The sequence below is a fragment of the Pygocentrus nattereri genome, chromosome 8 (genome assembly GCF_015220715.1).
Source record: "Pygocentrus nattereri isolate fPygNat1 chromosome 8, fPygNat1.pri, whole genome shotgun sequence".
Taxonomy (NCBI): domain Eukaryota; kingdom Metazoa; phylum Chordata; class Actinopteri; order Characiformes; family Serrasalmidae; genus Pygocentrus; species Pygocentrus nattereri.
The window spans coordinates 16,736,608-16,752,669 of record NC_051218.1 but is presented as its reverse complement, the minus strand read 5'-3'; the positions used below and the strand labels follow the sequence as shown (position 1 = coordinate 16,752,669).

The 16,062-nt window shown below is 37.7% G+C and overlaps 1 protein-coding gene across 1 annotated transcript in view; it reads right to left on the bottom strand.

The window, feature by feature from the left end:
• gabra4 (gamma-aminobutyric acid type A receptor subunit alpha4) overlaps positions 1–16,062 on the bottom strand; it is a 41,756-nt gene that overhangs the window by 9,765 nt on the left and 15,929 nt on the right. Inside the window, exons 7-8 of the mRNA XM_017704055.2 lie at positions 13,750–13,902; positions 6,352–6,632 (exon numbers count right to left, since the gene is read on the bottom strand). Coding sequence (XP_017559544.1) covers positions 6,352–6,632; positions 13,750–13,902 — 434 coding nt within the window. The remainder of the gene's footprint in view (positions 1–6,351; positions 6,633–13,749; positions 13,903–16,062) is intronic.

The following is a 16,062-nucleotide window of genomic DNA, read 5'->3' as shown; positions in this document are numbered from 1 at the left end:
TACCTTCACCTTGAAACCATTTGTCACTCCAACTGCACACCTCATCACTGTCTCACTATCCTCATACATGTCCTGCACCACCCTAACATACTTTTCAGCTACACCTGACTTCCTCATACAGTACCACAGTTCCTGTCTTGGCACCCTATCATATGCCTTCTCTAGATCCACAAAGACACAATGTAGCTCCTTCTGACCTTCTCTGTACTTCTCTACCAACACTCTCAATGTAAAAATGGCATCTGTGGTACTCTATCTGGGCATGAAACCAAACTGCTACTCACTGATCTGAACCTCTCGCCTTAGCCTTGCTTCAACAACTCTTTCCCATACCTTCATGGTGTGGCTCATCAACTTTATACCTCTGTAATCTCTCTATTTTTTCACATTATACAAAACAAATGTGTGTGTGTGGTGCGTGTTTTTCCACTGGATAGTGAAGTAAAATATTTTTCACAAATTTGTGATTATGCATTTTGTTGTCATTTCCACCAAGTGGGCTACCTGACCACCCATGCTGAATTTGGTAACCCCTCTTGCTGGGGTACCAAGCCTGTCAAACCTAAACATGTGGATGGATCTAGTAATGGTATAAATCACAGATGGGTCAAATACAAATCATCATAGAAGCATCATCTGGTGTCACTGGATTCAGGTAATCAAAAAAAAAACAAAAAAACAAAACAAAACAAAACAAAAACACTAGCAAACCAGCATTGCTGTCTCTCATAAAACCAATGCAGAGTTGAAGGTAAATCAGTGCTTGAAGCTCCTCCACTTTTGCTAGTGTTGTTTTAACTGTTAACACTAACTTTGTGTGAGAAATCATGAGAACTCACTCCATGTAATTGACACTTTTGTTATGTGACGGAAAACAGACACAAGTGCTCGACCTATCTACAGATAGTTCTGGGTTTGGAACTTTAACTGTATGGTGCTGCACTGGTGAAAAAACGGCATTTGTGCGAGGACCACTGGCGAAAACGTATAGCCCTGACTGATGTGGTTTCACGGTTGGATGACACCCTTGGGATGTATGTATCTGCGTGTGTGTGTGTGTATTGATGCCTGGGCCAATGAACTGAGCTTTACTGTGTACACAACATAAATGCCTGCCAATGGAATTTACGGCCTTTATTACATGGATTTGTGCCTCTACAGTACCATCAACTGATGAGAAAGGGCAGAATGTGTGTATATGTGTGTGTGTGTGTGTGTGTGTGTGTGTGTGTGTGTGTGCGCACTAACATAAAGCTAGGGCCATTTTATGTTCTCCAACAGCTAGTGTTGAAAAGACTAACTCCTGAAGCTGAACGGCTACTAAGAACTAACACAGCATAATAAGTTGTGTAATTCCAACTCTTTTCCCGTATGTGCTGGTCCAATTTCTTCATGCTTTTCAACCATATCCTCCGAGAAAAGAACAGCAGACTGTGTTTAATTGGTGTTCTGTGGTGGCTAGGAAATGAGTTGAGAAAAGAGAGAGTGTGAGAGAGAAAGGGAAAAGAAAGTGGTGGCAAGCTCAAAGATGCCCCCCTCTCTCTAAATCTCTATCACTCTCTCTCTCTCTCTCTCTCTCTAGGAAAAAAAGAGTATTAATTTCCCTTCTGCTTTCTGTAGCGCCGCAAAAACCTATACAGATGTGCACTGTGCATGTTGCTATGGCAACCCCTTAATCCACCATCCGGGTGGTAGTCCATTAAACTTCCGTCAGCTTCACATCATTTCTTGTTGGGATTTTCTCCTCATAAACAACTCGGAGAGTACGGATAATGAGAGTGGCGCTTCTGTCTTTAACCCTTTAATGCCAAAGGTGAAGAAAAAAGCAGCCATTTGTGCCTTTTAATCTTCTCTTTTTCTCTGACAACTTCCCAGTGCTGATGTTGTATGCACTCTGTAGAGAACATGAGCTAGCAAAGCCTAAAATTCAAAGATTTTTTTGAGCAGAAATACACTCAATGGCACATACCATGTTGCAAGTAAGCTAACACTCCTGCACATGTCATGTGAACGTAAGCCTGCCATTAAACTTTAATATTATATGTAACACTGATTACTTAAATTATAGTATAACTATAACATGTTTTTGTCTTTTGACTAAATAACAACCTTGCAATTCTGACAATCCAATGACATTTGGGAGAAAAAGGGGACAAAATGTACAACCCCATTTCCAAAAATGTTGGGACGCTGTGCAAATGTAACTGCATTAAAAATAGACATGATTCTGTAGTTGAAATCACTGCATGGGCTCACTTCTAAAAAAACACTGTCTGTGAAAACATTTCATCACTGCATCTACAAATGCAAGTTAAAACTCTAAAATGCAAAAAATAAATATATATAAACAGGATCCAGAAACTCTGCCACCATCTCTGAGTTCATTTAAAATGAACTGAGGTGAAGTGGAAAGGTGTCCTGACAAATCAAAATTTGAAATTGTTTTTGGAAATCATGGACACCACGTCCTCTGAGCTAAACACCACTAAGCTTGTTATCAGTGTACAGTTCAAAAGGCAGTATCATGATGGTATAAGAGTGCATTAATGCACGTGGCATGAGTGAATGAATTCTGAATGATATAAACATGTTTTGGCAATAAATGCTGCCATCCAGACAATGTCTTTTGCACAGAAAGCCTTGTTATTTCAGCAAGACAATGCCAAACCATATTCTGCATGTATTACAGCAGCATGGCTCCACAATAAAAGAATCTGGGTGCTAAACTGGCCTGCCTGCAGTCCAGACCTGTCACCCCCTGTGACAACATATAAAAAATACTGCAAACGTGACCCCTTAAGGCAGCCGAAATTCTGTATCAAATAAAGAACAGGAAACACTTCACTTTCAGCAACTGGACTCCTCTGTTCCCAAATGCTTGCAGGGTGTTGTTTAAAGAGGAGGTGATTAAACATGGTGGTAAATAAGCCCCCATCCTTTTCTGGAACATGTTGTTGGCATATATATTTTATATATATTAAAAAAAAAAAATTCTCAGTTTCAACATTTGATATGTTGTCTTTGTAGCATTTTCCTTTAAAACTATGGAATACTTGATTGGGACATCATTGCATTCCATTTTTTATTTACATTTATTACATTTTTGGAAATGAGGTTATATTTTGAAAATGTTTATTTAGGAGCGATAGCAGCATTTTCCAAAATGCCTTTAATTTTTCCCATAGAAAATATGCTTAAACCACAAGTTCCCAATATGGCACCAACTGAAGAATGACAACACAATGGCAAAAAGCAACAGTACATATTGCTGTCAGGAATCATTTAATCAAAAGTCAAAGGTTTCCTTTTTTTTATTGTACTTCATACAATCAAGCTATAGACTCTTTTATCACTTCTTCAGTGATAACACATGGGATGCCTCTTTACAGCCATTAAGGTAGAGCTGAAACATTACTGCCTGGATAGCAGGTCAACATCATGCATATTCCCTCCTAATGTCACATATACCAGATAAAATTATGAGAAAGCATGCTGTGCGTTCAGGACAGGCACATTTAAGGGATGATGTCTGTAAGCCCTGCCACTGGATTACATTTGGCATGCATGAAGTGAAACACATGACCGCTGCTGCCTCGTCTGCTGCTACACTGCCTCTTAGGATGGCAGGTGTGTTGTACCTGAAGGAACGCACTGTGTAAGTCTCTGGTTTCAGAACACTGACGCACTAGTCAGTAAAAAACTATGTGTTGGCAGAAGGAAAAAGGCAGTAAACTCCAAAAGCTTATAAATGGTATCCAGAGACCTTACAGTGCATGTAGGAGATTACAGTACACTTAGAAGCAGTGACCATTCATTTCCTTGAAGTAAAGGACCACATGAGAATGTGCGCAGTCATGCTTGGACTGTGTGCCTCTCTTAATCCTGAATCTAAGCTTCCACACATTATCTCTTCAAAATACTGTACGGCAAACATTCACTTGCCACAAATATGCTCTGTCATGTCACCATAAGGCCACATATTCTCAGGAAGCTTAGAGTCAGAGCAACCTACTTTCTCACTGAATTTAAAGTGAAAAATCAGATTTACACAGTTTTCACTTTACTGTAAATTTAGCTCAGCTAAAGTAAGGCTGATGTGTTTAACATATACTAGATGGTAATGCCCTGCCAATTTGTGTTCTACAGCTGACACAAACTTGCCACAAACTGCATACAGCTTTTAAGTAATCAAGTACAAGCTTAAAAATGGTTTTATCTGTGTATTAAGTACTCTTCCATTTATACAGACAACAGTATGCTATTCACTGTCACAAACTACATAAGCATGTCAGAAATGGATATTTCATGTTTGTGTTTATGTCCATTTATGTCTGTTTTTAAGTTATTTGCTTTATTAGCTTTATTAATGTGCAATATCATGTTGTGTTTATATTATGGCAGTTTTGTGCAATATATGAAGATTTCTCTGTAAGATTTGAATTAAAATTTCTTCTTTTTCAGTCAAAGTCAAACTGAGTTTTAATACAAAAACAGATATAGGCCTATCTACATGAAAAAGGTAAATGCTGACATATCACTCAAATGGCAACTGTAATCAGAGTTAGAAATAATTAAAAACAGATACACTTGTCATTTTTTTCATTTATTTAATAAATTGTTAATATTCAAAACATATTTATGTAATGTTTAAAATCTAATGTTGGGACAGTCCACTGCAGTACGTGAAACACCACAAGTCGTGTTGTCTGGGACCCCGCCAAGGCCCATGGGCACTGGCACCAATGGCCTGGTCAGTAATCCATCCCTGAAGCATGTCTGCATGAGTTTACATATTAACTTGACACAGATTGAGGCAACTGCATTTAGGAATGCAGCTTGCTGTGCTTTCTTTACTTGCTAGCTACACTAGCCTCAAAGCTCCAGTGCAAAACTAAAGAACCAAACTTCAAACACCAAACATGCCTTGGATGATGGTCTACGTTTGGGGTGTGGTAAAATTATATATTTTTTGCCAAATTATTGCCTTAATTGAATTTTATCTATCCACTTTTTCAGAACATTCAGGATGAAGAACTTGGTCTCATGATGCTTTCTTTGTTTTAAAATGGAACACTTCAATTGCTGACTCTTCTAGGTTACATATTAATAGGGATGCTCTGATACCTCTCTTTCCTTCATGATACCAGTACCTGATCCTTATCAGCTGAAGTCCTAAACAAAAATCTACGTCTTAAGCTGCGTTCTGTCATTAATAAAACATACCCAGCTTTAATTAAAGGCATTTACACATACACTTAAGATGAGTTTAGATTAGTAATGGTTTGGTTTAATACTCTGTACTAAGATCTAACAACTGCAGTGAATGCAGATCTGAACAGCATATGGATATACTTGTAGTAAGCATGCAGCGGCTTCTCTGGCTCAGCTCAGGGCTGAATCTTGCTTCACATCTGAATTTCTCACATAGATGCGTGTAGACTCACGCTTCCATTTACAAGTGTCAGACTTTGCTGGAGTGTACTGGAATGTAAATTTTACAGTCATTCACACTGTCAGTAGCAGCTTTCTTGTTATGGTTGAAGTAAAAGGCCACAAGACAACTGTGTGATACACAGGTGACTGATTTGCTGAAGGCTATACCAAGACTACAGGACATCATTACTCTAAGAGACCAGTGGTTCCTTCTTTATGTCTAACGTTTGCTCCCTTGATAACCTAAACTACATTAGCTCAAACTGTAACTGACTAAGTGTGTGTGTGTGTGTGTGTGTGTGTGTGGATGTATATGTCTGCTCTGCAATGGACTGGTGACCTGTCCAGGGTGTATCCTGCCTTCCACCCAATGACTGCTAGGATAGGCTCCAGCACATACCTGCGACCCAGAAAGATAAGTGGTTTGGAAAATGTGTTTGTGTATAACTGAGTACACAGTGGGAGTTGAATATTCACTGAAGGAAGCCTGGCTCTGCCTTTGAGGCAAGTAGCTCCTGTAAGTATGTTTTACTCTGTTTGTGTTATCTGGTCTATTTGTGGCGTCTTGGTGAAACACCTTAGGAAGAATTCCAACTGGTGTATCATCCACTGTTCTTGCCTTTTCACAAAATACTGATGTTACACACTTTACTATGAGCCAACATTTTATCATTTGCTGCTGTTGGTCAGCCCACTACGCCAGCCTTTTGTTATTTTCCATCTACTGGTGTCAGAAGTTGCTACGTGTTATCTTTACCCTGGTCACTGCTATCAATACTGTATTCAAGTGCCAGTAAAAAATATTGTGTTAGTGTCAGTGCAGCCTTACATATTACTCTGTCTGAAGATTAAAAACTGAATAATAAACTTACAACTTAAAGGTAAATATTGAGTGACGTTTTTGGTTACTGCACTCACCTGCAGAACCTCCTCAGTGTCTTTGCCCTTGCTGGACGGTGTGGAGCTCTTGGTGGCTGATGCAGCCGCAGCGGCTGCAGCTGCTTTGGCTTGCTTCTTCTTAGCTCTTTCTGCCTGAGCATTGGTGAAATAATTCACAGCTGCAAACTCGATCAGGGCAGAGAAGACAAAAGCAAAGCACACAGCGATGAACCAGTCCATGGCCGTGGCATAGGAGACCTTGGGCAGAGAGTGGCGGGCACTGATGCTCAGAGTGGTCATGGTGAGAACTGTGGTGATACCTGTAGACGAGAGGCAAAAAATAATAAAGAAGAAATGTAAAAAGGCAGGCTTTGGATGAAATGAAAGGCAATGTGTGGAAAACCTGTTGTAGAAAAAAATCAACATTATATGTTATTGCATATTATGTAAAGGTAGCAAAGAACATGTATGCAAATTCTACTCTATTTGATTGAAAATAAATCTGTGGCATGACATACGATACATTTTGATGATCATAAAGGAATAAACCCATGGATTATGCCATTACAATTGGAAGAAGTAAGAAAAAAGCAATATCAGTCAATTTAATGCCTTCTTCATTACAAATATAGGACTACAGTCGGATGCAAAAGTCTGTGTCCCTCTGGACATATTTCATAGTTCCCTGATGTTCAAAATAAAAATAGTTTAAAACATGCTCTACAAAGAACATAGTTCTGCGTATTACAAATACACCAATACTGCTTATTTGCTGAATTGAATATGTTGAGAAAAACAAAAAATGTAAAAAGTAGCCTGTGCAAAAGGTATGGGACAGTTTATACTTTTTATATTTTCCCAACACGTTAAACTCAAGAAAATAATATAAATTGTGCACTACAATTTGCAGAAAAATGTCATATTTAAATCTGTGCACTGTAGAGGATTATTTAATATTATTTTTACATAGAGAAGGTCATGGCCAGCCAATACTGGCTTTTAGCTATGTTCCTTTACTTCTAAAAGACTTTTTATATGCAGTCATGTTACTGAACTTCCGCCATGTGTTTTTTAGCATTACACAATTTTACCACTCTTTTGTTGCACCGTCCCAACGTTTTTGAAACATGTTGCTGGATCAAATTCCAAATAGGTATATATCTTTCAAAAAACAATAAAACTGCTCAGTTTCAACATTAGATATGTTGACTTTGTATTATTTTTTATTAAATATATGGTTTGAATGATTTGCATATCATATGCATTTTTATTAACATTTTGCAGTGTCCCAACTTATTTGGAAATGTGGTTGTAATTGCTGGGGGTGTTCAAATATTTGTACACAACTGTGGCTTTACTAATCACAATAAAAATACAGAACATGATCTAAATACTACACACACAGAAGGCCAAATTTGAACAGATATGCCAAAGCCTCAAACAGGCCATACTGTAAATCATCACTGCCTCTCCTTGGAGATATCTCCAAAATGGACACTTTCTAGGAGAAGTCAAATAATCCAAAAATGAAGGAAAAAAATTGTAATGCATGATTTTTATATGCTTTTTTAATTGATTTCTTTATCTTTGATCTCTTATATACTACATCAAGTCATATACCATAGACTCTCCTTGCATTTCTAAACAGCATATAAAACTGTCTGATTGATTTCTTTCATATCACATTTTTTCTTTCTCCTTAACAGCAAGGACTGTCAGTGTGGGGATCACTCTTTTCTGGCACGTTTTTGTTTTCCACGTATGGCTTGCCCCTATACTTCAATACAATAATCCATAAAATTATGTAAACCCAGACAAGGAATGTCTTACAGGTGTCCAGTGGTGTCTCCAGAATGATATTTCTCTCTATACAGTGCTGCAGTAGCGGGAATCCCTTCCTGCCTGTTTTTGCCGTCAACCGATAACAAAGACAGGGCTGTCCACTTCTTCACCTTACTCCTGTTTACCAGAGAACTCCCTGTGACTGCGCAGTTCACTTTACATAAGCCTCTGCCTTACTTCAGTCAAGCTGAATGTCTCCAAAGTACCTGGAAGAGCCCAGTGTTGGGGTCAGTGCTCCAGCTCTACCTTTGTCTTAATTTGCGCTATGAGGCCACACACCAGACTACAGGAATGGAAACATACTCAGACACAATGGGGTAAACAGGAACAGACGCATTCTAGATTCAGCCAGGAGTGAACTGTGAGGGCCATGGGCCACATTTACTAGGAGAACACAGAGTGCTGTATTCTGGAAAGGGGCTTGTTTGTACCAGATGTCATTCATGAATAAAATAACACAGAGAATTATGGAAGAAGCAAAAAGTACATACTGACATATGGACAACCTAACAGGGGAATTTTTCAAACAGAATTTGATATTTAAAAAATTAAATAGTGTTAGAATTATCTTGCAATCTAGAAAAAATGGGTACTGTTTTGCTTTACAATACACTGTATTTACTTCTCTGCCATGTAATTTAAAAAATAGAACAAAGAAATAGGTAGTTTTAGGCCAAACATATTTGTAGCAATTTAATGTAATAAATGGCTTTTAGGGTAGTTTTTTGAGGCTTTAAATGCTTCTGACATCTGGATTCTATCACCACCCCTGTAAAAAATTGGGCTATTTAAGTTTCTTTATAATTGCAAATTTCCAATCAATCCATTCTGAATAATTTCATTTACATCTTAACCATTTCATTGTGCAAAAATTCTGAATACCTTTAAACAGCAAGAATCAGTATTTGCTTACAGGCAAAAAATAAAAGTGTATTATTACAACAGTAATATTCTACAATAGCATGCTGTAACAGTTTCAGTCACAAGGGGGAGCTCCTAATTCATTCTTAATTAAAATCTGGAAATTGGACTTTTTTTTGCCTCCCTGAACACAACCCTGCCATGAAGCATCCAGCTTGCCAGACTTTGAGTCTCTCATACACACACACACACACACACACACACACACACACACACACACACACACACACACACACACACACACACACAAAACATACATATACACACTCCCTCTGTCATACACACTCATAAACAAACACAAAGGCAGCCAGCATCCCCCTCCTACTCCTCCCACACACACACACACACACACTTGACTGCATCACATAGTGGGCAGAGGCACTGCGACAATATTTACGCAAACACACACGCCCTCACACAAACCACAAAACACATTCAACATTTAAAGAGATCCAGGCACATACACAATCATGACAGTAACTGACAAGTAGGAAACAATACTCTCTTACCAAATGCATTTTCATCAGCCAGTTGGCTTCTTTAATTGGCCGTTTCAAATGAAAACAGCCATAATGTAAAACTGTGTGCACTGGACTGCATCAAACTGCACTGGCTAATTACTCTCTTTTTCTCCTTCCTCTATTTCTCTCTGCGAAAGTTTACAACACTCACAGACATCCACACGCAGAAGAAGAATGATCAATGCATCACAGGCCACATTCTGCCTGAGGGGCCACACATGTTCTCTGTCATATAATCTCAAAGGACAAATGTAAGCCTTGCTTTAGTTCTCTTTTGTCTTTACAGTCCAAAAAAAAGATCACAAAGAATGCCCCAGAAGGGATCATGAACCCAAATCGACTGTAGCTGGGTTCAGGGTGAGGGCACTGGATAAAGAGGAATTCCACAGATTTTTCTAAATGTATGCATGGCTAAGATGTAAGGTCATTCAGAACGTTTTGATGTGAAATGCTCTTCTCTACAGAAACTTACTGAGTGAGAATTGTTCACAGTGTTAGTGATAGGAACCAGACTCCTAACACATTTAATACTTCTAAAAGCCCCTTTGAAGAAAGCCATTATATGAAATGAATGAATACACTGCCTGATGTCTGAGACATTGTCTTATGATAGTTTCAAGAAGGTTTTAAACTTAAATATAGTTTTAATTTTTTTAAACCAGAGAGATACACGTGGGGTATTGTAAGACTAAATAGTCTCTAAAGAAAACTTAGTTTATCACAATTTTACCATCATCAGTATTACATATAAAAATTTAGAAGACTCGTGTGAGTTCACTGATTGGTTTGGACAGTAAATAAAATGGCTAAATTTGAATTGTAGACTTTGCAAAACCCTGGTTCCTATCACAACCACTATAAAGAAATCTGGGTCAGTATGTTTCTCTACAATGGAATTCTACAATTCTTTACATTTTCTAAACTGCTTATCCTTCTGGGTCGCATGAGGGTGATGGAGCCTATTCCAGCGGTCATTGGGCGGAAGACAGGATGCACCCTGGACAGGTCTCTACAACGAACAATTTTACATCAAAACATTCTGAATGACGTTTATTTCAACCATAGAATTACACTAAAATTTTGAAAAATCAGTGGAATTCCCCTTTGAAGAAAATGTTTAGCAAAGAATTTACAGAAGTCTACATCAGTCAAGACAAATTTACCATCTAAAGTGTGTTTCTTTAATTTTACTACAATGCTATTGTAGAGAAAAAGCAATGGAAGCTTTCTTTTTAATATCAATGAATACTTAATCAATCTTAAATAGATTTTCTATGGTTTCTCACACTGTATGGGAATTCTATGTGCAAAATCAGATGTAATGAGACTCCTTAGATAAAACACTAGCAGCAGACATCCTGAGGATTGAATTTTGACTGAACTTTTTCCATTTTTATAGACAACAGCAAGTTATACACTGTTGGAAACAACAAACATAAACAAAATCCACTCGATATTATTTAGCAACTCAAAGTAGTTTAAGTATGTGAAGAATACAGCGTATGCAGTGCTGAGGTATAAGCTTCCATTACTTAGCTCTAGCTACATTAGCCACATTGCTACAATGCAAACTAAAGAAGCACATTTTGAACACTAAACATGGCATTGCTGATTGACTACATTTGAGGTAAAGGGGAAACGCGTTCAAATGATATTTTTCTCTTAACTATTCCTGTAAGCACAGCAGTGACTAAGAGTACTAAACAGACCTGTATACAGTACTCATGACAGGCTGAGTACACTAAGCATTTACACCACTAATCAGAGAAGTATGACTAAATAGTACACAGCACCATGCATCAGCACAGTGAGTCATTAGGTATGTCATGTTGCATCAACATTGGCCATCTAGCAAATGCCTCATCACCCAAACCCCTTTTTCTCAGCAGAATTCATCATACTGTAGGAGTCCATCATAAACGTGATCCAAAAAGGGAGCACAACTTTAGTACAAAAACATTAACCAGAAGTTTGGTCCACAAGAACCATGACAAACCAAATTAATGCTGGGAAAAAGCAGCCTCCTGTAATGACATAGTTTCTTAATGCCGTCATCGTATTTGTTTTGACATGTAAAGAATATGACCTAATAAAGCTGAAAATAAAAAAAATCATTTATTTTTTGCCACAATATCATTTTGAACAAGCAAAATGAAATATATATATATATATCCCTGTCCAAAGAAAAACTCATGTGAAACACAAGATAGTGTGTCTTCTCGGCACACTGGAGGTGTGGCCAGGCAAATCGGTCTTGTGAAGGGGCTCTCGGGAAACGCTGCACTCACGGTAGAAGAGACTTTAATGTTTATAGTTGAAGTTGTTGATGTTAGCTGATGTATACATGTTACATGCATTACTCAGTGCTGGGTCGAGGGGTGGTTGAGTGGGTTGGAAATCTTCTATGGAGTGGAGCTGACTAGCAGTGACCTGCCCACAGCTGCTTGGTCAGTGCTGAGCGGTGGTTCCCCCTTGCTGTCTGTTCAATAAAGAGCTTTTCTTACTGTTTCCCTCGCATTTTTCTTTGCTTTCACTACAATAGTAACTTTACACAGCAGGGAAAATGTTCTTAACTTAATGTAATTCAGTGTAAAGAGGTTTTATTTCAGCTGATTTTGGAGCTTATTTATTGGTCCATTCATTATGACTTTCTCACCCAGTGTAAAGAGCAGTTGCTGTGTTCAAATGAGGCAAGCAACAGCTGACAAAAATGGAGATACATTTATTTTTGGACAGTGACGATATGCTACTGTTCAAAAGTTTGGAATTACTGCTTTCGATAGCATAAAAATATGTAGTTTGTTTGGAACATGATTCCAATATAGTACTGTTGTGCAGCTTTACAGGTTTTGAATAATTAATGGAGCTGTCCAGAATGAAGAATGGAGCTATAGATGAGTCTAAAATGAAAGTATAACACTTAAAATTAGGCTAATAAACGGAATTCAGTGTGATCCAAAAGTAGAGATCAAATGACTACACTTTATTATTTCTTTGAAAAAATGGAATAAAATGTTTTTCATAAATAATTATTGTAATATCTTGTAATGAATTCTTTAATTCAAAGTATCAAAAAGTGTTAATATTGGAAATGATTCCAAACTTTTGAACAGTTAATGAGTATAGACATAATGCTGCAGGCAAATGACCCATTTGGTCCAATTACATGTTTTGTTGTCTTTCAAAATAAGTCAAAATAAGTAAACACGTCATCTATAGGGAAGTTTAATATTGCCTTTTTCTGCAAATTTTAGTGCTAAAGTGATTAAATTTATTTGCCAAATGTAACACATGTAAGTAAGTAAATAAATAAATAAAGGTCTCACTTTTCATAATATTTAAAACAAATTCTCTAATATGTCAAATTCAGCAAATAAACAGTAATTGTGCATTAAAGTGTGCAGGATATCTCTGTAGGGGATATCTTATTTTCACTTGGAAAAATATGTTATTTGACCAGAAGCGCCCAAACTTGTGCATAAGACTGTTTTTGCTAAGTATTGGTGGTAAGACGTGAGTTAACGCAGGGTTACGGATCTATGACGCCATGCTATGCTTCTTTGAAAAAGCATGTCCACTGTTAAACACCATGTTCTCGGCCCTCGCTCGTTCTGCAGCTCTCACGCTCTCTAAATGCTGTCATTAGCCTCATGCTGGTGTCACTAACCACACGTTCATGCAGGACTTAAAAGCCCATTCCGCTGGCAGGGCTCCAAACACGCCGCACTGTGAGCAGCCACCTGAAGGTGGGTCAATGGTACATTTTCACAGTGAAGAATGAGAGCGTGCTATTCTCAGCATCTCTGCTGCCCCAGGTAAAGAAACAGGAGGGGTGCGTGCATGTGTGAGAGACCGAATGTGTGAGAGAAAGTGAGAGAGAGAAACAGACAGAAATGGGTGTTTTCAAGTCTATAGACAATTATCCCTTATTCAGCTGAAGAGTCAGAATCAAACAGTCAGAAACTGGGGAACAGTCATTAAAAATGAAATGAAAGAGCAAGAAAGAAAGAGAGAGAGAGAGAGAGAGAGAGTGGCATGCCACACTTTTCTTTCAATTCCATTCCTCTTCTATATTTGCATGAGAATGGAAATGTTTGAGCCTATGTGAGAGAAAAAGCTGGAACATTGTAAAGGATTTGTGAGTAATACTCACCGAAGACAGTTCTGGCGGGCACGGATTCCTTATTTATCCAGAAGGACACTTGGGAAAGGATTACTGTCATGATGCAGGGGATGTATGTCTGAATCATGAAGTAGCCCATTTTCCGTTTCAAGTGAAAGTAGACAGTCATCACCACATATTCACCTGAAAGAGAGCAGTAAACAGGAAGCAGTTTATTAGCTTGATTTGAGTCAATGACTGCGGTGGAGAAAAATATATACAAGACATGAAAGAGCTCAGAGGCTAAGAAGTGTGTTCTTTACAAGTTCAACTGTTTCCCAATGTACTTTGCAATATATTCATAATATGTATAAAGAAATTCTATTATGTTATAAAGACCTTCGCATAAAATAGAAAATGTAATTGAAATGGACTTCATGTCAGACAATTTCAGTACTTTGCTTTACAATTATGGCCTCAAAAGTTAATTTGACATACACGTAGGAGTGGGCAATGACAATATTTATCAGTATCGTAATAGATTATGTTATTTTAAATCACGATATGCTTTTTTGGTGCAAGAGATGGATACTGTAACTGCTGCATGTTCACAAAAGAGCATAATTAGGCCTGTTTAATTGGATTTATTACAGCATTGTAGGTGACTGACTGGATCGCTTTGTTGAAATGCATGTGTGAGGAATGTACCCAGCCACATTTCAATCTAGCTAATGTCATGACAAGCAGTGTATCGGAGATGACAGCTAGGTTAGCTAAAGCTGTGTTATATCATGTGTCCTTGCTTGAAATATGTGTTGAAAATTGATGGAATGCCTTAAAATGTGATCTTCTCATTTTTGGTGGACTTTAAAATGTCATAACCAGTTCTCTTGACTGAGGTATCTTAACATTTTTAAAGGGTGAATTTAAATAAATCTTCCAAAAACTTTCGCCATGTGAAGGGTTTTGCAGGCTGTCACAATGACTTAAGTTAAATAAACAGGTATAAGGATATACCGTGAATGAATGAGCTTAAATATCTATGTATCTCAAGTGTATTTATCGCAACTTACATGAATGTGTCTTTGCTAGCCACAGCTCAATCTTGCTAACCTTAGCTAGCAGGCAGTGTACCAGGGACAGTTGCAGAGGCGAGAGAGGAACATTTAAATGATGGATAAGTTGGATCCTATATGAACGATGGCCTCACTGTTGTTGACAGTTGTGTGACAAATGCTGTACAGCTAATGGCGAATCTATCCTTGCCTAGGCTTGATTAATTGTGGCAGCACTGGTGTTTCTTTGTTCATTCAAATGACATTTTATCGACTCTAACATATATACAGTGGGGTCCAAGAGTCTGAGACTACATTGACAACCTGGAACTTTTTCCTTTATACTTGAAAATAAACAAGAGAAAAATTAAGAAAAATGATGAGAAGTAAAATGAAAAGTGGATATTTACTATTTCTAGATCACTATTTAAACTCAAGTGAATATGTGACATCGACCATTTTTTTTATTCTTAGCCCTATTCTTAGTTTTTTCATTCTTAGTCCTTCTATTGAAGCATGTGCTCAGATTTCTCTCAGGTGAATTTGATCTACTTGTCAGAGGCTTTTGCACAAAGGTTTGCATGCTAGCTTGAGCGCACATTGTCATTAAAGCACAAGAGGGACACAGCTCATTCTGAAATTCCCGTCTAGATTTCAAACAGTTCTACTTTTCACTCAGATTGCTTTGCTGATGTAATTTGTCATAAAAAAAAAAAATTGTATGATGCTACAAAAAAATCCAAAACGGAAGCATTTTTGGTGGTCTCATATTTTTCACTTGCACCCCACTGCACATACAAATCAGATACAGTCACTATATTAGAATTAATACAGTTCTAACAATTCATTCTCTATATAGAACATTGTTCAGTTGTACTGTTTAGTTGCTTCAGTACGTCTTTTTAGAGCTGTGATTAATGAGATTGTTACAGGGTTACACAGACAAAGTACAAACGCAACTTGAAGGCCAACTACAACAAAACAAAACCCATTACATCATCCTAATCAAAAATGAGCTTGATGAAATGGCCATTGTTTCGGCCATCTGTTTGATCCAAAGCATGTGGCTGGACAGAAGTCATAAAATATATATATATAAAATCTCATCTAAATTGACCTTGGACTTGTAGTGTCTATTTACATCATTCCACTAGTGTGGTTTTTTCCTCAAATTGAGCTGAAACTAATGCAAAATTGGATGACACAACTTTAAAATGCTAAGCCTCTTGTCAGACACTCATACTTCTTTGCCTTTGCCTTTGTTTCTATGAGGATTATGCACTTGAACGTACATTTCCCTGTTCACACT